This window comes from Prorops nasuta, unplaced genomic scaffold (genome assembly GCF_024137725.1).
Source record: "Prorops nasuta isolate Cenicafe-Biocafe unplaced genomic scaffold, Cenicafe_Pnas_1.2 PNAS00009, whole genome shotgun sequence".
Taxonomy (NCBI): domain Eukaryota; kingdom Metazoa; phylum Arthropoda; class Insecta; order Hymenoptera; family Bethylidae; genus Prorops; species Prorops nasuta.
Genome location: NW_027116806.1, coordinates 8,893,343 through 8,915,373, shown reverse-complemented (window position 1 = coordinate 8,915,373; position 22,031 = coordinate 8,893,343). Strand labels below are relative to the sequence as shown.

General features: G+C 31.0%; 3 protein-coding genes across 6 annotated transcripts; 1 reads left to right on the top strand and 2 right to left on the bottom strand.

Moving 5' to 3' along the window:
• Nucleotides 1-112: 112 nt before the first annotated feature.
• On the bottom strand, nt 113-8,467 carry LOC136776113 (VWFA and cache domain-containing protein 1). 2 transcript variants are annotated; one of them, XM_066731486.1, is made up of 11 exons: nt 8,127-8,467; nt 7,994-8,054; nt 7,316-7,399; nt 6,875-7,240; nt 6,634-6,810; nt 6,089-6,564; nt 5,825-6,026; nt 5,503-5,749; nt 4,756-5,422; nt 4,302-4,671; nt 113-4,222 (listed from the first exon to the last, which is right to left on the bottom strand). In XM_066731486.1, the coding sequence occupies exons 1-11, from the start codon at nt 8,172-8,174 to the stop codon at nt 3,690-3,692; spliced, it is 3,231 nt and encodes a 1,076-aa protein (XP_066587583.1). In that variant the 5' UTR covers nt 8,175-8,467; the 3' UTR covers nt 113-3,689. The 2 variants fall into 2 exon arrangements, with proteins under 2 accessions (XP_066587583.1, XP_066587582.1); XM_066731485.1 differs by having other exon boundaries at nt 7,316-7,821; nt 7,902-8,467.
• Nucleotides 8,468-9,466: 999 nt separating this feature from the next.
• Nucleotides 9,467-18,066, top strand: Nup98-96 (nuclear pore complex protein Nup98-96). Of its 3 annotated transcripts, none has more exons than XM_066731484.1 (30): nt 9,467-9,645; nt 9,736-9,780; nt 9,861-10,085; nt 10,154-10,396; nt 10,494-10,679; nt 10,755-10,838; nt 10,912-11,088; nt 11,164-11,288; nt 11,360-11,681; nt 11,761-11,944; nt 12,026-12,137; nt 12,249-12,389; nt 12,453-12,700; nt 12,782-13,116; nt 13,191-13,409; nt 13,503-13,756; nt 13,826-14,002; nt 14,088-14,190; nt 14,271-14,405; nt 14,482-14,652; nt 14,732-14,899; nt 15,382-15,611; nt 15,705-15,948; nt 16,013-16,156; nt 16,233-16,509; nt 16,587-16,856; nt 16,939-17,283; nt 17,337-17,434; nt 17,495-17,750; nt 17,832-18,066. In XM_066731484.1, the coding sequence occupies exons 2-30, from the start codon at nt 9,750-9,752 to the stop codon at nt 18,031-18,033; spliced, it is 5,706 nt and encodes a 1,901-aa protein (XP_066587581.1). In that variant the 5' UTR covers nt 9,467-9,645; nt 9,736-9,749; the 3' UTR covers nt 18,034-18,066. The 3 variants fall into 3 exon arrangements, with proteins under 3 accessions (XP_066587581.1, XP_066587580.1, XP_066587579.1); XM_066731483.1 differs by having other exon boundaries at nt 9,468-9,645; nt 10,467-10,679; nt 16,019-16,156; XM_066731482.1 differs by having other exon boundaries at nt 9,468-9,645; nt 10,467-10,679.
• A 154-nt stretch (nt 18,067-18,220) lies between these two features.
• On the bottom strand, nt 18,221-20,176 carry LOC136776115 (uncharacterized). The gene is made up of 3 exons (XM_066731488.1): nt 20,157-20,176; nt 19,611-19,944; nt 18,221-19,510 (listed from the first exon to the last, which is right to left on the bottom strand). The coding sequence occupies exons 1-3, from the start codon at nt 20,174-20,176 to the stop codon at nt 19,301-19,303; spliced, it is 564 nt and encodes a 187-aa protein (XP_066587585.1). The 3' UTR covers nt 18,221-19,300.
• Nucleotides 20,177-22,031: the final 1,855 nt, after the last annotated feature.

Below are 22,031 nucleotides of genomic sequence, written 5' to 3'. Positions count from 1 at the left end.
TAATTATATACAGACAATCATCATAACCCAAAACGTAGGTTTATTATTGTTTAAGAAAAAAACACAAATTTTTCTTCACTTTTAATATTTCAATAATCAAAATACAAATTGTGTATAAAATTACAATACTATTTATGGTAAACTTAAATGTTGCAGTTGATTTAAAGGTGAACTGCATTTACAATAGAATTGGCAGTGATACAAGGCAAGATAATAAAAAATGTCTTTCTTTTCCCCATTATTTTCATACCACCTTTAAGAACTCTTTTGGTCATTTAGTAAAACATTTTTTATATTCAATGTAATTGCAATAACCGTAAAAAGTTTTACGTGCATAGCCTTAAATGTAAATATTGTAGTCAATTATTGCTCAATCAAAAATATACTTTTGTAATTTTTGAAATCATCGTGCGACGCTTTCTTTTTACAGAAAATCTATTATACCTCACTCATAACATCATTAACAATTAAATTTTAAAAATTCATTAGTCGTGTATATAACCAATCAATATTTGTAAATAATATTATTAAAAATAATAATAATAAATGGTTTAGCAATTTACGTTTAAGCAATAATTATACAAATATTAAAAATTTCATTAGTAACGTTACAATTGAAATTTAATTAACGTCAAAATTTTTTTATTACTTAATTTAAACTCAATACGGGTGATATAACGCCAAGAAAAATGCCATGAGACTTTCTGTAAAAGAGCACATCTCATCTGTTAAATGTGTTTACTTTAAATATATTATAATATTCAACCAAATTGCAATTGCCCTTTTACTCTGCCCTATACGATACATTTTTGTTAATCTTCTAAATTTTATTATCTACAACAAATTGTTTTTTTAATTAAGTCATTGCAAGTTTATTAAAATTAGCATCCCAAACAGCACATGTACAAAAGAATAGATATGCTGTGAGACGGATATTTTTTCATTGGAAATTTATGTTTCATGTAACAATTAATATTAAGCAGGAAATCGATGGTGAAAAATAAATAAATGATTTGCAATATTTTATTTACAATATAATGAATACTTTTCGCAGTAAGCCTTGTTTTTAGTATTTTGGCACTTGTTTAGTACTTACTTTAAAGACTATGCATCTATATTTTAAAGTAGCAAAGGAACATATAAAATATGATAATGTAGTTTGTTCTATTATTACTACGATATTATTAATTCTTTAAGTGTCAAGGAAGACTAAGTTGCTAAAATATCTGTACCAGCAATATCAGCAACGGCTACAGGCATATCGAAGAAAAATATAGCAAATTAATGTAAATTAAATGTAAGCTGGTATATTTTCTATTTGAGTCACTAAATTCAAACTTGGTAGAAAAGCAATTGCAAGCAAATAAAAATATTGAAAAAAAAATTATAAAAACGAATAATTATAATTAGGCAAGTAATATTTTAAAAATATAATTAGGTCTTCAGGAAGGCTGATTTCTATGTTTTTCCAAAATTATTTGGGACCAAAAATTACATTCTACGAAATCTTGAATCAATAAGCTGAAAGGTGGCAGCTTTCCGATAAATAATTACTTAATTTTTATAACGTTAAATATACTTTTTAATGATCTAAAATTCTGATTTTTTAAAGGGCGATTTGGGTAATTTGTACCAGTGAGCAGTAAGTATATTACTATTTTTTAGTTATCATAAAATTTAAGGAAAACGATGTACTCAGTGCACACTGGTGCATGTTTTTGAATTCGTTATAAAATTTTACAAATTATTAATATTCCTATCGATTCTAAAGAAATTAACAGAATGTAGTAAAGTAGTGCTCTATATTAGTCTCCCTTTAAGGATATTCGAAACACCTAGCAAAAATCTACTTCATAAAAGGAATCCAAGCATACAGTATATCAGTATATCTTGTTGTGTTTAATCGCGTATCGAACTTTCTACATTGTCATTATATTACAGTGTGGTTACGAGGATAAGTGGTTTATTCTTTTTCGCTATTTTATTGAATTGGTGCAATTAATTGAAATAAGAGATAAACATATGTTTTCTCATTCTAACTGATTGCACTAATGTAGTAATACAACGAAAAAGAACAGACTTACGAACTGCTTTCTAAATTTGGTAAATATTAAAAATATGTTACGGTATACCGTTGCATGTCTGAATTTACCTTTCAACTTGATTTTTTCATCAATAGTGGAATTTAAAACTTAAAAAATAAATGTATATACACGACACAGTGGTGCTAATTTATATAGAACAAAAAGTTTTGCATAAAATCTTTTAAAACATTATTCATCTTTTTAGTAGCAAAAATGAGTAATTGTTAAAAATGATTAGAAGTTGTCAAAAATTAAACTAGTATTGTTTAATGGTGTATAAGGTATTCTGATTTTTTAAATATTTCTCTGCGTCATTCATTTTTTACGAATTAAATAAAAATGAACGTTTTTACATGGGCTCTTAATGGAAATGCCTAAAAATCATATATTTCATCCACAAATTTATATATCATGAATGGTTTTGTCAAAAAATTTACGAAAAAGTCTTTAACTTCCTAGAAAAGAGTAGTTAATTTAAATTTTAATGATTTCTAATACTTTTTAATCTCTTGCCAATGTCCTTGAACGCTCAATGATTATTTCATACAGCGTTACACACGTTATAAAAATAAGATTAGTTCTTAATATTGGATCCGAAAATTTGATTTTCGAAACTGGGATGCCAACTTCGGATTCAATGACCTCTAAAACCTTTGTAATGAACATTATAAATTAAATTAGATTAAATTGTGGTCCACTGTAAAATTGATATGACAGTCTATTTCTGCCTTGTTAGTTAAAGAATTAATAAATATTACTTTTAACTGTATAAACGCGTAGTAAAAATATATATTATTATGAATTATACGTTTACAAACATGCTCTAGATGGTGTACAGAACTATAAATGTTAGAAAAACAGCTGTAATGGATTTCTGAAGAGTTCTTTTATAAATTTATTAGATAGATATTTAAGTTTTATCTTGAAAGGTGTAATGAATGATATAAAAGCCATTTTGAATGTTTTAAATGAGATGGTTTTCATTTAAAACATTCAAGGCAACCTTCATTTCCTTCAGCATGCCTCCGAAAGTCAAACCAATGTAGCCCCCCATTCATTTTTTAAAATTACTTTATATAGAAATTTATTAAAAATTATTTTCTAAAATGTATGGCTTTGAAGATTCGATTTCACCGGTTCTAGGTTTGTTGTACACCCTTTGTATACGATTATTTAAAAATATAGATGCAAAAGTTTATACTTTATCATATATATATAAGGATATCAATAATTTTAAATTATTAATAGTATGACACTAATATAAAGTCAGTTTGTTCATTCTTAAAATTATAGTCAAAAATATAATACTCTACTTTTTGTACAATTCCATCTGTAAAAATCTAAAGACTATTAAAATGAAAATAGTAAAATACTCTAAAAATTTTACGCAAAAATTATCATACTCATAGTCAATATTTAAATAGTTTGTTTATAAATAACACTGCGCTATTAAAAGGCAATTCAAATGAGCGTAATTAAAACAACGGCTATGAGTTGTTTATAGCTAAATAATCAATTTAAAGTAAACGTTAATTCAGTCATGTTACTTCCAAATAATATTGATCAATATACACGTTTAAACATTTGCAGTCAGATAGTACATAATTAACAAAAATTAGTTTCCATGTTACGGTGAACTGTAACGGACGCTAAAACATGATGCGGTGAATCTAAATTTGTTGTTGGTGATGGAGAACAAACGGATTGTCTAACTAAATCTAGCTCAGTGTTATTGCCAACAATTAATAATGGCTCAATAAAGGTTTGTTGCTCAGAATCATCGTGAGGCGTCATAGTACTATACCCATGATCACTGTCTCCTCCTGGTGGCCTTCTGTAATTAGTCGATACTCTGTAAGGTGATATCGGCGCAACACCATCTCCCATTAAAGAATGTAAATTGTTTTTTGTTTGATCTATTTCCATTGTTTCATGATCCCCATCCAAATGAGTCATACGCAAAGTATCGGGAGACGTATGTAAATGTAAACATTGATGTTCTAAACCTGAATGAACAGAACGAAGCCTGTAACAGAAAATTGTAACACCAACTATCAAAACAAAGGCAAGAATTCCTCCTGCAACTGGTCCGACTGAGGGCCATTCCCGGGTAGCTATTTCATCCGTTGATTGAGAATCTGGAAAAAATAATAAATATTTTATAAATATATTAGGTAATAAACTATAATAATAATGAGAAAGTGCATTTTTACTCACTATACGTTCCATCGTTGAAAGGTACCGGAGATCCGAAAATACCCTTGAAGCATGATGGCATGTCAGAGCAAAATGGCATTGGTAATGGCGTGTCACCATCACTGTCTACATGGCACCATTGACAGCCAACAATACCTAAACACTCGGCTTCCGTTTCGTACGCCTTACAATTAAAGGAAGGACAAGATTTTAAACTTGTTGGCTGCATCCATGGGGTTTGCATGCTGGCTCCTTGCTCATACGAAGCTGGACAGGGCTTCAAATTATTTATTTCCTGATGAGAGCAACTTGATGAATATAATGAACATTCACATGGACATTCACATTCGGTCTGCTCCATCCTATGACAGTTTAAGCATGTGCGGTCCATCTGTTTAAATAAATGTAACCCTGCTTTTTTATCTTAAAAAAACTATAAAAAGAAACAAATGAAGAAAAAAACATTTTTACTTACAGTACTACATGGACAGAAGGCTCTGATTAAATTACAAGTGACATTTACAACACCAAGAAAAATATTAGTTCCAGGTACAGCAGCTACTTGATATTTAACACAATGTTCTCCATGGACTATATTTGTTAAAACCTCTTCTAAGGATGTATTAAATTGATAATACCTTTGAACAGTACCATCTAAATAGTTAGCACATATCTTTTTTTTTACAAAAAACTCATGATTTAATATGTCATTGGCAACTAATAACTCTTTATGTGTCAAATGTTGATGTTCAACTTTTCCAGTAGCTTGTAATAAAGAGGGATGGGAAACTAAATAGCCTTTGTCATCCATTAAAAAACATTTCACAGTTGAATCATTACAAAATGGATATGTTTCTAGAAGAAGTCGTGATATATAGCCCATTGTAATATCCATTGCTACTACAGCCATAACAGGATCTTTATTGGAGTGTAATGCTGCAGATCGTCCTTCATAAACAGTATGGCTTAGCGTTACAATGTAACCTGAGCCGCCTGCATCCAAGTAAGGAGGAGTTAAAACAATTTTTCCATGATGCTCTAATGCTGCACCATACCAAGCTCTTCGTTTAGGATCTAAACCTGAATCCAATACCATTCCTGGAAATATTTCTAACACACCACTGGTTGCAGAGACTATATATCTAATATAATAAATTAAATTAAATTAATATTTCTCTTCATTTCATTTAAAATATTAATGAAAAAATGTTGATGTAATTACCTTCGTATTATAAATTTATTAAGAACACTTTCTGCATTTCTTATTTTAAAATAATTCAATATCTGTGCTAATGTAGCTACATCAGGTCTAACAAATTGATGCAAACCAGGATTAGAAAGAAGTCCTGATAAATCCTTTATATATGCCATATAGCTTTGAACAGTAAGCACAGATCCAGTTTCTAAAAGTTTTAACTGTTCCATTGGAGACTGAAAACACCATGGTGAAAGGTAGACTACTCCCATAGCTAAAACAAATATGGTACAATATTTAAATTTAGTTTTTAAATAAAAGCAAAAAATATATTGAATAAAATTCTTACATAAAGTTATAATTTTATCATGCTGGAAGCATAACATATCTTTATTAATGACAGTTTGTGACATGAGATCAAGCCTATGGTGTAAAATATCCTTAGGTAATATAGGCAAAACTTTGGCAACAGGCAATGATGGATCATTACCTGTAGAAACTATACATATAATTAAATCTTCATAGTCCAAATGTTTCCACCTATATTGTTTCTGTAATCACAGTATTAAAAATTATTTCTGGTTTAAATAATTCAATAAAACAGATATATTACCGTTTCATTTATTTTATTTGTTACTTCAAGATAACCTTGCGGATCTCTAATCATGATAGAAATAGTTTCTTTATCAATATTTTCAATATTTTGCATGTAAACTTTTAAAGGCTGTTCTAGTATGTTTTCCATACGTGGAAAATATTTATGCATCCAAACAATCTCTTTTGTATCAAATAAAACAGCATAAATACCAGGGCCAAGATTGAAATATATTATATCATCAACAAAATCTTGTAATTTAACATCTAAAGAAAGTAATGCTATATTGGTGATTAGTCCTACAGATAAAATCATTCCTTTATTATAAGGCTCAAAATATGGATCTGATAAATAGTAATCATTTTTAGTATTTTGTAAACACTTTAAACCAGAAAATAGTTTAGCAATTTCATATCCAAGAATGTTATGTGTTGGAAGAGCAATAATAGTATCATCTTTTAATATATCCTTGCTATTGATAAATGGCTCTTGATCTGAAAAATAAACCAATTTATTAAATTGAAGCTAAATTTATTTAAAAAAAAGGGTATTAATAAACTTACCTGACAAAATTAAAATTGTACGAAAATAAGCAGTCAAATTAATTGATGATACTTGATCAACAATCTGTTTAATTTTTGATGAGCTTTCTAGTTTGTTTGTAAAATGTATAATAACTATATCACCTTTAATATTATTTACTAGTGTTGTAAGATTGATTTCCAGTGTTTTATTAGAATCTAAAATAAAAAATAAAATAATAATAGTGATCGTTTTTTTTTGTTAATTAAGATTGAATTTTACCTATTCTAGTTAAACTATCAATATGACGTGTTAAGTGATATTTGTTAATATCTGTTGCACTTAGTAATCCATTTTTACAATATATGGATCCAGACCCTGCTAAGCCTATTACTGTTACAAAATCAGTCTCAGAAAGCATATCAATTACTGTTTTAGCTGTTATTTGAGCAAGTGTGAGATCTCCTTCTGACATTAATGATGAATGCTCTATCAATAAAATAACATTTTTTGAGATACTGCATTGAGCTAATAATAAGGCCCCTATATTATGAGTTAAAGTAGGTGGACCACATATGGTTCTTGGTTGATTTACAGGTAATATGTGTAAATTTTTCCATTCTTGGTTTTTTAGATTTGAAGCCAATTCTAAAAACAACAATTAATTTGATATCAATGACCTATTCAAAATAAATGAATCTATAATACTGTTTGGGTACAAACCAGTTAAAATCTGAGAACAGATATTTGATTCTGTACTTTGTATATTGTTCAGCTTAGTTGTTTGACTTGTATACTCAGCTTGACCTTGTTTATTTAAAAGAACTGGTTGAATAATATTGTCAGACCTTTGTAGTAAATTGACACTTGATTTTATTTTAGAATTAAATTTTTCAACTAGCAAATTTAACACAGTTTCTAAATTAGTGGATATATTTGTGAACTCTAATTTGTCAAGTACTTCTTGAAAAAATGTTACTCCAAGTTCTTCATTACTAATTGTTCGTAAGGTTTTTGATAAGTGTAGAACAATATCACGCAAGCACATTCCATTTAAGGGCTCAGCATTAATTTGTTTCCGTGAGGGTTTACCAAAGGTACATTTGGTAGTAAAATTTGAGCCATTATTTGCACAAGAATATAAATTTGTCAGTATCGGTAATATAAAACCAATAAGAATGATTTTTTTAACAATCATCTTGTTTACCACTCTTAACGATTTTAAAAGCCTTTAAAAAAAGATTTGCTGCTCATTGCACTGGTATTAAAGTTAATGCAATTAACATTAAAAATTGCGATTTTAATTTACTTTAGAACATATACATCAAATATGCATATTTCCATCGCGGTTTAATTTAAGTTTTTCCTATATTCTTAACTGCACAAAAGTAATTTGCTTACTGATAACACTAGAGTTACTTCTTTTTTGTACAAATATTAATACTTTAGTATTTACAAATCGCTAAAATGTAATGCATAGATGAGGTATAAAAACAAAAAATCATAATATCTCGAAACTCCTTTTCTCCCGCACAATCATTTCAATGGTCGCATCAGGTCGTATCGGTCGCATTGGTTGCATTCCGAATTACGCATGAGCGCATAGAATGTACAGTTTATGTCACGTTTATTATAGAATTTAAACGTTATGCACGCATACATATAATGGGAGCTTTCCAATTAGCCTAAAAAATGATACATTGCATGATTTGCATGTTACATATGTATGTATTTATACCCAATGTGTCGATTTTTTAGGTTAAATAGAAAGCTCCCAATTGTGTAATTCGGAATAAACCCTCGACGCCCTCGAGCCTTGAACTCGACCGTCGACGTAAATATAACGGTGGTATTCACACGGATATATGTATACCCCATGGCCCACACTCGACTCGAATTCGAATCAGGCTAAAATACTACAGTATATGTTACGTAAACTATAGTATTGAAACTCGAGTCGAGTGTGGGGTATCCGTGTGAATACCACCGTAAGGCCCGGTTCCACAAGCCTTTTTTGATCTGGATTAAGTTAATTTTGCTATATTTTATGTCACATACTAGAATATAGCATAATTAACTTAATCCAGTTTAAACAAGGCTTGTGGAACCGATGCCGATCCTAAGTCCTAACTCCTAAGTTACGTCACATACATATATGTATGTCTGTAGATATCACAAGCCGTGAAGGTGGCCCCCCGACTATTAAATTTTTAATTTCTATATTGTTATTCATAAATATCATTTCTCCTTAATTATAATATTGGTGGTTATGTTTATGCAACCAAATATATATGATAATTTAGTTTAGTCGATAATACAATAGTTATATATGTATTATGAAATCTTCACCATAAGAATGAGAACCATATTTATACATTATTCGCTATCGCACGCAAAGGTCAGCGCCAACTGGTGGTAAATTCAGAACTGATTTAGAAAGGAAAACATTGAAAAAATTTTTCACAGAAATTAATATTTAGTGTGTCGAACATATTGCAAAAGTAATTCCATTAATGGTGACCTAATAATTATATTTATTCTATTTTTTCTAACTTGCACTATCTCTTTTTCTCTAATGTTTTCCTTTTTAAGCGGCCATTTTTATCGCGATTCGATGCGCCACCTAGGACCGATTCCACAAGCCTTGTTTAAACTGGATTAAGTTAATTATGCTATATTCTATGTGACATAAAATATAGCAAAATTAACTTAATCCAGATCAAAAAAGGCTTGTGGAACCGGGCCCTAGTGAGTGTTGTGATGGCGAATATTTGTGTGAACTGTGAAGTGAATGCAGCTGATTTTAGAATGCAACTGTCTGTCTGTGGCGTCTGTGGCCACTGGCCGCCTGTGGCGAGTGGCCCACACTCCTACAGACTACAGTGGGACTATTGGGTCTATTGGTGCTATTGGTGGCCTGTGTAGTGTAGTATGTAGATTGGGAGGAAAAGAACAGGAAGTGCTGAAAGTAATATGCGCAGTTACGGCAGCATTACGGCAGTTACTAGCTCAATCGTTGCTTTCGTTTTTAACCTTGTGATTAATCTGTAACTGTAAGTTTACTGTATTAGTATTAAATCTAAATTTCAGACAAAAATTAATATTTCATAAGATACTACTATTGATCTTTTAAAATCTTTTAGTAGTCTGGTGTAATATGTTTGGGCAGACTGGAAATACATCCTTTGGTAGGTGAACTTGATCACTTAATTTTATTTTAATTCAATATTTACTCATTGTTAGCATAAAATTATTTTCTATTTAATAGGGGGATTTAACACAGCAACACAAAGTAGTCCCTTTGGACAAACTGCATTTGGTAAACCAATTACCACCACCAGCTTTGGTAGTGGTGCAGCACCAGTATTTGGTAGTGGCAATACTTCGCTTTTTAGTGCAAAACCTGCTGGTCCTACTACAGGAGGATTATTTGGTAATACTACTGGTACATCAGCATTTGGACAACCAACAACTACACAATCTTCATTTGGAGGTAATTAAAAAAATTTAATCTATAACTTTATCATTTATCATTTACTAATAATGTTAACAAACTTATAGGTTTTACTACAACAAACACAAACACTAATCTTTTTGGAGCCCAACAAAATGCAAATACAAATCTTTTTGGGTCAACAACTGCTACACCAGCTTTTGGTCAAGCAAATAAACCAACAGGATTTGGTTTTGGTGGGACAACAGGTAATACTTTGTTTGGTCAGCCTCAACAGCAACAGCAGCAACCTACACCTTTTGGTCAAGCAAATACCAATACCAACACAAACTTATTTGGAACTACTGGAGGTAAAATATATTAATGTTCATCTAAACAATGGAAAAACAGAAATTTATAATTCTTATCCCTGAACTGAAGGTTTTGGCGCTACTAATAATGTGACAGGTATGACTGGGACCGTGATCAAGTTCACTCCAGTAAATGGCACTGATACAATGGTAAAAGGAGGCGTTACACAAAATATTTCAACAAGACATCATTGCATAACTTGTATGAAAGAATATGAATCAAAATCTTTGGAAGAACTTCGCTTTGAAGATTATACTTCAGGAAGAAAAGGATCAGCCCAAGGTAGATCATAATAGTCAAATACAATTTAGTACAGCAGTATCAGATATTATAAAAATGTGTATAAAATTATTTTAGGTCAAAATACTGGACTTTTTGGAGCACCTACACAACCATCACCTTTTGGAAGCACTACTGCTGGAACAAGCACAGCTACAACTGGTAATTGAGTCTCTACAAACAAAAATGTTTAAAGGCCAAAAATAACTTATCATATTATTAATAAATTTTTTAGGATTTGGTGGAATGGCAGGATTTGGTACTAATAACCAGACAGCATCCACTGGTTTATTTGGGAAACCAATCACAGGTTTTGGAGCACCTACAACTACAGCAACAAATGGTTTCGCCTTCAATTCGACAGCTTCTACTAATCTTTTTGGACCAAATACACAAGCTAAGCCTTTTGGTGGTGAGCAATTGATTATTATTTCTACAGATTTTATTTAATTGTTCTGTAATTAAAACACATTTAATAAATTTTTAGGAGCATCAACAACATCGCTTTTTCCAACCAGTAATATCATGCAAACCCCAGGTACATTTGGTAGTGTAACAGCTCCTCAAAATACTGCGTTTGGAACCACATTTGGAACCACACAACCAAACCAGGTAAGACAGAAAAATAAATATTTATAGGATATACTGATTATACCTTTAAATAATTTGTATTTTATTCATAGAACATTGGACTTTTTAATCAGAATAAATCAACATTTAATATGCCTACTTCATCGGCCCCTACTGCTTTCCCAAGCTTTGGCCAAGCCACTGCAACCAACACAGGATCTACATTATTTGGTACAAAACCAGCTGGAACTACAGGCTTTGGAACTACTTCTACATTTGGTGCTCCTACTTCATCCGCATTTGGCATAAATACTGGTTTCAACAGTGGACAAAATGCTGGAACCTCATTGTTTAACTCATCTTTTAAACCTGCAGGACAAACAACTGGTTTTCCTTTTGGTACTACACCCGCATCATCGACAGGACTAGGATTAGGTAATAACGGATGTAACTTTTTCTAAATAGTTTATATTATATTAGAAGTATAAAAAGTTAAATTAAAATTGGTATTTAGGTACAAATACGTCATTAAACTTGACTGGAGGAACCAGTCTTTTTGGACAGCAAAAGCCTGGTGGTTTATTTGGTACAACTAGCAATACAGCCTTTAATACTCCTGGAACTTTTGGAACGTCGTCTGTATTTGGAGCAAATACAAATTCTGGTACTGGGCTTGGCTTAGGGTCTCTTGGCGGAGGGTAAGAACATGATAATTTGTTCTACATATGATAGGGCAATTAATATTAGAATATTAAAACGAGTTTAATTATGTTCTACAGGCTGTTGTCCAATCAAATACAAAATACAGGAGCAGTACCTGTGCATCAACAAATCCTCGCATTAGTATCAGCACCATTTGGAGATTCACCTTTACTGAAAAATCTTTTACCAGTATGAAATTTTAGTTCTAAATATAATTTATATATTTCATAAATGCTTGCTGTATTAAGAAAACAAGCGTTTATAAAAAAAATGTTTAAATTTATATTTCCGTTATTTTAGGCTGCTGGTAAAACTGAGGAACTTCTAAAACCCAGCAATCCTACAGTTAGAGGTTTGAATAGTCCACAATACAAAGTGGCATCTAATAATAAATCACCGAGCATTAAAGCAAAGATTGTCAGTGCAGCACAATTATCCAAGGTTAGCTATAATTTAGGATTCTAAATTAGAATAACAAACATTAATAAAAATAATGTTTTATAGAAATCACTATTTGAAGGCCTTGAAGAGAAAGATTCGGCATTGCTCGAAGCTTTTCAACCACGTCCAAACGCAAAGCGCTTAGTATTGCGTCCTAAACTAAATTCACAAATTAATTCTCCGGATGAAAATAATCACTCATCAATTGATGATAGTACAAATAATACTTCTACCAACAACATTGAATCCACCAATAAAGAGAATTATTGCCAAGAAAGCGTTGATCAATCAGATGATAGAAGAGTATCTTGGTATGATAATGATTTAAATAGGGTCAGCAATAACGATATACATTTAAGAGTTTTAAATTATATTTTTATACTTTTTTTCAGGATTAAATCACTCGTCAAGCGTGTTGATACTATTAATAGTAATAAAGAAACGGAAGAAGATCATTCAGAATCTCTGAGAAGACAAAAGAAGAATGATTTGAAATGTAACAATTATTATTTAGCAAGACGAGAGTCAGGAACCGATAGCGAATCACTGGTTAACAATACAATTGCAGAACTTAGACCAAATTCATTTATCAATAGTCCCAATCAGTCTCGGTCGGACTTGAACAATTCTGGGCAGGCATTTATATCAATGTTAAATACTTCTTCTGAAGCAACTTTAAATTCTCTGAGTGATAAAAATAAGTCTGATTGCAATCCACACACCTCAGGTTTTCATTGTTATTACTCTTACTCAATATTTTGCAATGAATTCGTTTCCATTACTTCATTTTTCTATATGTAGAAACTCAGGAAAGTGATGAAAGCACATGGTCCACGAATGCAGCCAACATAATTCTTCATCGCTCTGGATACTACACCATTCCACCGCTGGATAAACTCGATGATTATGTGTCAGGAGAATCATGCATTGTTCCAAACTTTACAATTGGTCGAAAAGGATATGGCAATGTTTTTTACCCGGATTCATTTGACATATATGGATTAAACTTGGATGAAATTGGTAAATATAATTAACAAAGAGAATGTTGTTAAACTTTTGTAACTTTTCTTTTACATATTTTTTATTAATTTGTTATTTTACTTTTTATTCTAGTTCACTTTAGACATAAAGAAGTGGTTATCTATCCTGACGACGCTAAAAAACCACCAGTGGGCCAAGGTTTGAATCGTAAAGCCCAAGTAACATTGGAATGCGTATGGCCACATGATAAGTCACGACATGAACCTATCACTGATCCTACCAGACTTGCAGAAATGAACTTTGAAGAAAAATTACGTAGAGTCTGTGCAAAACATGATACCCGCTTTTTAGAATATCGTCCAGAAACGGGATCCTGGGTTTTTAAAGTAACCATTTTAAGCACGCGAAATTTATTAGTATTCAGTAGCATTATGAATTAAATGATTTATTTTTAGGTTGACCATTTCTCCAAATACGGTTTGAGTGATTCAGATGAAGACGATGCTAATGCTCCTCCAAGAAATGAACTAAATAAAAAGAAAGCCATTTCTTCCTCAAAAGTAGCAATGGACGTACAACAATCGTCTCCGAAATGTCAAAAATCATGGCAAGCTAGTTCGGTAAACAAAAAGGTAATAATTTTCATTCTACTATACAAACTGGAAAAAAATATATTAGATTTAATCAATATTAATATTTTATATGATGCAATATAAGGATACACCTATGGAAACAGAAAACAATTTAAATGCTAGCAGAGAGCCCAAAGAGATGATTGTTTTTTCAGAACTATTTGCTGAGACACCTACATCATTAAAGAGTAATTAATTTTTTTTATGAACATTATTCTGTTACAATAGTAATTATTTAATATTAATAAATTTGATAATGAAATTTCAGGAGGTTACAGTGAGGAAAAACGAGTTGCCCTGAGTCCAACTGCAGCTTATGCTTGCATCACAGGTACTGATAGCCACAAATTACAATTGATGAAAGCAAGCTTTTTTGATACGGATGGAGATTATGACTCTCAAGGTATTTTAGTGGGATAACGAACATAATCTTTTTCATTTTTATCGCAAATACTTATGATAGTTAATAATTTTTTCAGGTTTAATGTATGGTGACATATCCGTAACAATGCAAAACGATTACTACACGAATACTGATAATTATCCAGCTAGTCAGGGGCAAAAAATAAGCAACATTCCGTTATTTCGAAAAGAATTTCAAATCGATAGAATACCAACACCAATAGAAAAGAAAACATATAGCCAATCAGGTAGGGTAAAGCATGATTATGTTAAATAAATATATTGAATTAATTATTTTCTGTTAATAATAAATTTTATATTTTAAAGTGAAATGGTCAATATGCGATGAACCTAAAGATCCAACGGAAATAAAAAAGGCACTACCAGATCACGCACCGACTCCTGTGACTACAATTTTAAAATGTCATTCTGAAGTCATGCCACTTGAAAAAACTATCGGACACAAGTTACACTTTCGCTGCATAGCTGATGCGGGTAATATGCGTACACTGACTACTTCTAATCGTTGGAATTTAATATTTAATTAGAATTGTTAATATAATGAGTTTTTAATAGAAAATTGTTTGGTTGTATTTTGAACCAAAATTGTTAATTTAAAAGAATCACTTTTACGTAAATTATTTTAACTTATATTTTATTGAAAATATGCTATATACAGATATAAATCCATAATTATTTACAAAAAAGTTGTAAAAATATTAGCAATATTACAATTTCTTTTTTAAATTGAGAAATAATTTTACAATTAATATGCATGTATAATAATAATTAAGTATTAAGGCCTAAGTTGAAGAATTATTTACAGTTCTCAGAAAATATTGTGTACTGTGCAATAAAAGACATTTAACTCGTAGATGAATGGTTTTTTGCCTTTACTAATAAATATAATGATACTAGTTAGTGGAATATACATTTTTTTTTATCAATTTTTTTATTTTCTTTGTTTTTCTTAACAGGTATTCAAATGGGTCGAATGTTTAAGTGTAGCTGGGGTCCAGGTTTGACACTTCTGTCTTTAAGTACGCAAGATCAAGCCGATAAAATAACACTGCAGAATAAATTTAGTCAATTAGGAATTTATGTATCTGGACGAAATTCTGGCGATTTTACATCTACTCGGGTAGTTCAGCGCATAAAAATTTTAGGTGGTACAGGTGCTAGTGAAAGAGATATTGACATATTCAAGGTACAATTAATATTATCTTTTAAATTGAAGAATTTGAAAGCTTGATATTATAATTTGTAAAATTTTACCCGATACTTTATAAATTGACCATAGGAAAGCATAGAGGGTCATCTTAACGTCCAATTGAATCACTGCATAATGAGCAAAAATGACGGAGATTGTCCAAAAATTTATGTTTCATCAGAAACTTCGAATATTGCATTGCAAGAGCATTATATGCTCGCAGAAAAGCTTACAGAACAGTCCGATGCTGATAATCTGACAATGTACACTAGAGATGTTTTACAATTATGCGTTGCTTTATGGAAAAACTTATCCGACGAGTCTGTTGATGGAGGTATTTATTACAGTATTTCTCTTAACAATGTTTAAAAAAATAAACAAAAATATATTGCATTAAGTTATAGAACACGATAGCCATTACCACGTGATGGAAAGACGAGAAGCAGTTGGCGAATGGTTAAAGAATGTAATAGAGCCAGTAATAGAGAAAGAAATTTTGAATATTACTAATGATGAAGAAATAATATTTTCTAAGTTATGCGGTAAGTACAATTCATCGTAAAATTATTTAAAGTAGTAATTATATTAAAATTTCTCCATTTATTCTTATATATAAAGCTTTGAAATTGGAGGATGCGTGTCAAATTGCTCGGAAAAATGGGGATTACTGTTTAGCACTGTTAATGTCACAATTACGCAGTGGTTTGCCTGTTAGAGAATTAGTAAAACAACAGTTAGCATTGTGGCAAAAAACAAAAGTTGACGAAAGACTTAGCGTCGAACGTTTAAAACTTTATATGCTCGTTGCCGCGGAATCCCTTATTTATAGCGTGCATGGGACAATAAATGTTTTTGAAAATCTTGATTGGAGGAAAGCACTAGCTATTCATTTATGGTAAGATTTTTCGAAGCAACAAAAGACAATTATTTTTTGTTAATATTCTTGGTGGTATAGACAATCATTTGTTTTAGGTATTTATCTCCGCCGACCTGTTCAGTTGCCGATGCGTTGGAGCTATATGAAATGTCATTCGTCCCTGAAGATGTAGAAGTAGAGCCTTATGCTGCAAAACCTAAGCCAGAATACAAGGAGAATGATTTTGATGCTGAGCTATCCAATGGCCGTAATGTATACGACTTATGTTTTCACCTTTTAAAGCTGTATTGCACGGGTAATCACCCATTAGAGCAATTGCTCAATCCATTGACATACACAGCCGATCCTCTTGACTATAGACTAAGGTTTGTCTTACCAAAATACGATATAAGATACACATATTGAAAAAGTATGTTAAAGGTGGTCATTGTTTTATATGGTTTTCAGTTGGATCATACAAGAAATTTTAGTAGCTTTGGGATATAATCACCTTTCCGAATATGTAGCAACACTAACTCATGTAAATTTTGCAACACAATTAGAAGCGTATGGCTTATGGCACTGGGCAGTATTTGTTATGATGCATTTAGAAGATTCTGGTAAGAGGAAAGCAGCAGTTATTAGCTTGTTAGAGCGTCACGTATCAATATGTAATAATTGTGGTGATGAATTCGAGATGAATCTAAGGGAATCTGAGTATGAAAAACAGGAAGAATTTCTTATAAAGAATTTACATGTACCTACTTCATGGATTGACAATGCCAAAGCTGTGAAATGTTGCGTAGCCAAAAGGTACATAGAAATAAAGTAATTTATTTATCAGGATAAAAAGGTATTTTTTACAGATACGGGGAAGCGGCCTGTTACTATATAAAAGCTGAAGAATGGAATTCGGCTCATGATGTTATCATAGATCATATTGCGGCAGATTCTATTATTAATGGTAAATATCAATGGTAATTTTTTCATATCATACGGTATTTCAACAATAATCAATTTTTAGAACACTATACCTACTTGCGCAAACTATTAACTCCAATGGTACAAGCTCAGTGTAGTAATACGATTAGTGGCTGGTCGCATCAAGGGCAACTTTTATGGGATTACATGGAAATTACAATGAAAATAGAGGAGCTTTTGAAAACAAAAGAAACGATCGACTCCTGCGGATTAAGCTACAAATTAGAAATGTTAAAGCCACAAATAAACTTCTTATGTTTAAAGATCAACCAATTTCCATGTCCTACAGCTAAGCATAGGTATCATAACAAAGACCCAAATGTTTGAATAGCTTGCTTAATTGTTTTTCTAACGTGATATACATTAATTTATTATTTCAGATTATGTCAAGCTGAAATTGCTAAAAGAACCTTACACTTGGCTAAAAGTTTGTTGAAGTTACAATCGAATGAAGCAGTGTCCACTACTGTAATATTGACACAATTAATTTCACAATTACCTTTACCAGAAGATTACGCACAGCAAGAATTACGACCTATCGTTAATATGTGCGTTAATGAAGTAATAACTTTGTCAGTGTAAAAAAATAACAAAATAATAAAATTTAAAAACTTATTTATTTTAAATTGACTAGAGTAGTTAAGAAATTGTGAGACTTCAAATATCAATATATCGTTGTTATTGTACATCTTATTTAGAGGGTAAAAATTAGTATTTGTATTTTTTATAATTTTAATATTATATTTTTAAATATCCTCGATTTAGACGTAAATTAAGTTCAGTTTCTGTAAGCAATATACGATTAGAGTAATCCTAATACATTAATGCTACGATTTAATGTCAAACTTGGGATTTTAACACAAATCAATTTTTAATGTAATAGTAGTAAATTCATTATCAGCTATAATGATAGCTATCTAGAAACTGTTTTAAAAAAATAATTTTTAATTAAAACTATATAGAGTTAGAAAAGAATTTAATGTTTACATTCTCACAAAAAATATGGAACTTGTAAAATAAGAAGTATGTGCTTACTAGTAGCTGTTATGCCGGAATATATAAAATATAATATAGGATAATTCTTGGAAATATCATAATTTTTTGTTATAAGTGAATCATGTAACTTGTAAGTATTGCAGTTTTGTCAAACAATTTGGTATTAAAATATAAAAAAACAGTGTACGCGTTTAGCAATTATAGAACATTGCATTGTTTTTAGATACTTGGATAATTAAGTTTGCAATGAAGAATTACCAGCTTGTATTATAATCATCGTCTCTATCTTTTCATCTAATCTAAATAACAACCTTATTTATTTGTTTATTTTTTTTACAGTTTTCAATAAGATACAGCCCTTAGATATAAGAAATATTTTTTTACAGTCGAATTGGCATAAGTGTAAGAGTAATAAAAGCGAGCAAATTAAAACGATTGTATTTTCATTATACATTTATAGACTCTTGTTTAGTAAATTTAGATTAAAAGTGAAATTTTTTTGTGAAAAGAGTATTTTATAAAATTAAAACAAATAAGGTTATATTTGGACATGTGAAAAGCAATGCACATTTGATAAAAACGATTTATATTGTAGTGCAGCTCTATATACAATTACAACTGTACATATATGTTGAGAAGATTTATAAATTTACTTTGTTTTAAATGATTAATTAAGAAACATTTTGTTCAACTAAAAAACAGCTTTTACTTTTTTTGTTCTTAAGTATAACATTTTCAGAATTGAATGTTTATTTCACGTAACATTGGTGAATATTACAATAGCCCTAAATTAATAGTGATAAGTATAAGTACGTCATACACAAAGAAAAGCTCTCTAGACGAGGTATCAAGATCACTTTGCAGCTTTAATCCAGTCTACCTCGAGAGCTGAAACACCAGGCTGATTTTCCGGCAAATAAAAACTACTGTCTATTTTGAAACTAATACTCGTTATAGCTGAAGTATCTAATGGATTCTGTTCCAACGATAATTCTTGGCCTCGATAGTAAGGCTTGAAGTTTAACAATGGTAATTTTACAATGTTGAAATCTGTTTCAGGCGCCTGAAATTAGTAAATCGAAGGCTTAAAATGTAAAAATTGCCCATATTTCAATAACGAGGAATTTCTATTCAACGCATAAATTAAATCGAACAATTCTTACCGTAAAGACTTGACCATACACCACAGAATTTTTATCCAGACCTTTATGCCTTAATAAAATTTTGTATCTATAGTTGATACCGTGGCCTCGACATTTCATTATTATATTTTGGCATTCGGAGATATCGAAGTTCGTGTCACAACGAACCGCAGCAAAACCGGAGCCACTGGGCCTTTGGATGAAGAGAGTAAAGAAAACGGCCCTTTGAAACATCTGTGTTTTTTGTATGACCATCACAGCCTTCGACATACCATTCGACTTAATTGTATCCGAGGCTTCCACCCAGTTGCTCGTGTAATCCGCTCGGGTGAAATCAAAAAGGGTTTGCGCTGATCTGCAAATAAAAAAATCTATTATGCAAGAGGACAGTTTTACTTCAAAACTCAGCTGTCGTTTACATGCACACAGATTCTTTCCTCGTTACCGATTGTAACTCATGAATGAGTGTATGGAAATTTCAATGATTGCGAACGAAATGTATTTTCTACTTAAATTTGTGGTGACACGGAAGACAAGAGCGAGAGGACAGTAGAAAAATTAGCTTACCCGGCAGACGTAGCTACCATGTCAACTTTTTCGAAAGATATCTCGTAACTGAGTTGCTAAGTCTTGTTATCCTATAATCGATCAGAACTTTTCACTGTTTTCTATATAAGGAACGGCACTGCCACATTTATTACATACTTTGCGTGTTGCGTTTCCGTTTGAACACTAAACAAGATTCTTTAGATATATATATACATCCCTTCTCGAAGCCTATAAAGCTCCATTTAGAACGCAATATTTGCATGCTAAAAAAGAGAGACGAAAACATAAATTAATATTGATACTATTTATCCGAAGAACTTTAAAATTATAAGCTGTCTTTGTTATGAATTATTTATATTTTGTTATAAAAATTTGTTACACTTTTATCGAACTGTTATTTATGCACTGGTAAGCGATTGATTGCAAAGAAAATGTTTGATCAATTATCGGAGGGATGACCCTTAGATGAAAGTTAGGATGTAAAGGAATTTATTAAAATTCAATTAATTATAAGCTGTCATTATCGCGAATGCATATTTTTGTGTAAAATTTTATTATAAGTTTTTATTGAGTTAGTATTTTTACGCGCTGGTGACCGATTGATTGCAAGAAAATGTTTGGTGAATTATCTAAAGAAGGCGTTTCGAAGAAGATTGGATGGACAAAGGATTTTAAAAAATGTCAGTCATTTAATTGATTTAGCTCTCCCATCATCGATAACACATTAGCTGCATGTCCACAAAATGATTTATTAATGGATATACCAATGATTTCTCGTTAGATTTGACGAGTTTTATGTAGCTATCAGCTACATATACACATTAAGTTTTGGTTTTCATTATTTTACATATACATTTCTTCAAATCTGTAGTGAGAAATTGCTTAATTAAATCCATCAATACCTTTTTTGTGTATTAAATATATATATTGATTTGAATATAACTATACAGTTGAAGTGGTAGATAAATTTCGATAAGACGGATTACCGGTATAATTAATTCATGTTCGTTGTAAGAATTCTCCAGAAGTCGTGTGATGTAAGATTTCGATGGTCGTTTGTGAGTCGAACAGTAGATAGGATCATTTTTGTAAAATTGCAAAAAAAATCGTCTAAGAATGAAATCTTTGACTATTTATGAGCAAATGTGGACGGTTTGTGCGTAAGGAGATTGTACGCAGTGAAACATAAATAAACGATCGATAAAAGGTATCGTTTTTGGTTAGTAAATATTATGCAGTATTCGATGTGATATCATTCATATAATTAAAGTTGATGTAAAATATTTTGTTTTTTGAGGAATACGAAATAACCATAATGCAGCAAGCGTTAGTAAACATTCGATGAGATATGGGCCAGCATATAACACCTTTCTCATCGTTCCATTAGCAATTTAGCGCAAACCAAAAGTTAGCATAGAGAGAGAGAGAGAGAGAGAGGGGCAATAAACGGTCCGCCAAAGGACATGATGAATATATCGCGCTTATAACGTTCCATCAAACTGAAATTTCAATTCGTCTCATCAATATATTCATGAGGATATATAGATAGATATAGTTGATGTTCCTTCTCGCGTGTCAGGCCTTGAAGGAACGAGGAGACTAAGTCCTAGTCTCATAGCAACTTGTAGATTAAACAGTGAATTTGTCTTAACATCTCGAAATTTAAACGCTTAACCATTAAACAACGTTGTAAAGGAAAAATATTTACAAACAGATCAAGTAAAACAATCGTGCGTCATTCGTGTTTGTTTGTTAAGTTGTAGTAGAGCACTCAAATGACAAGTACAGTATACAGACTCTCCAAATAAACGCAAACTGACACGAGGAAAGTAATTAAAAATGAAAATTTTCTATAAATAGATTTATTCTACGATTCTAAAATAAATTCTACTG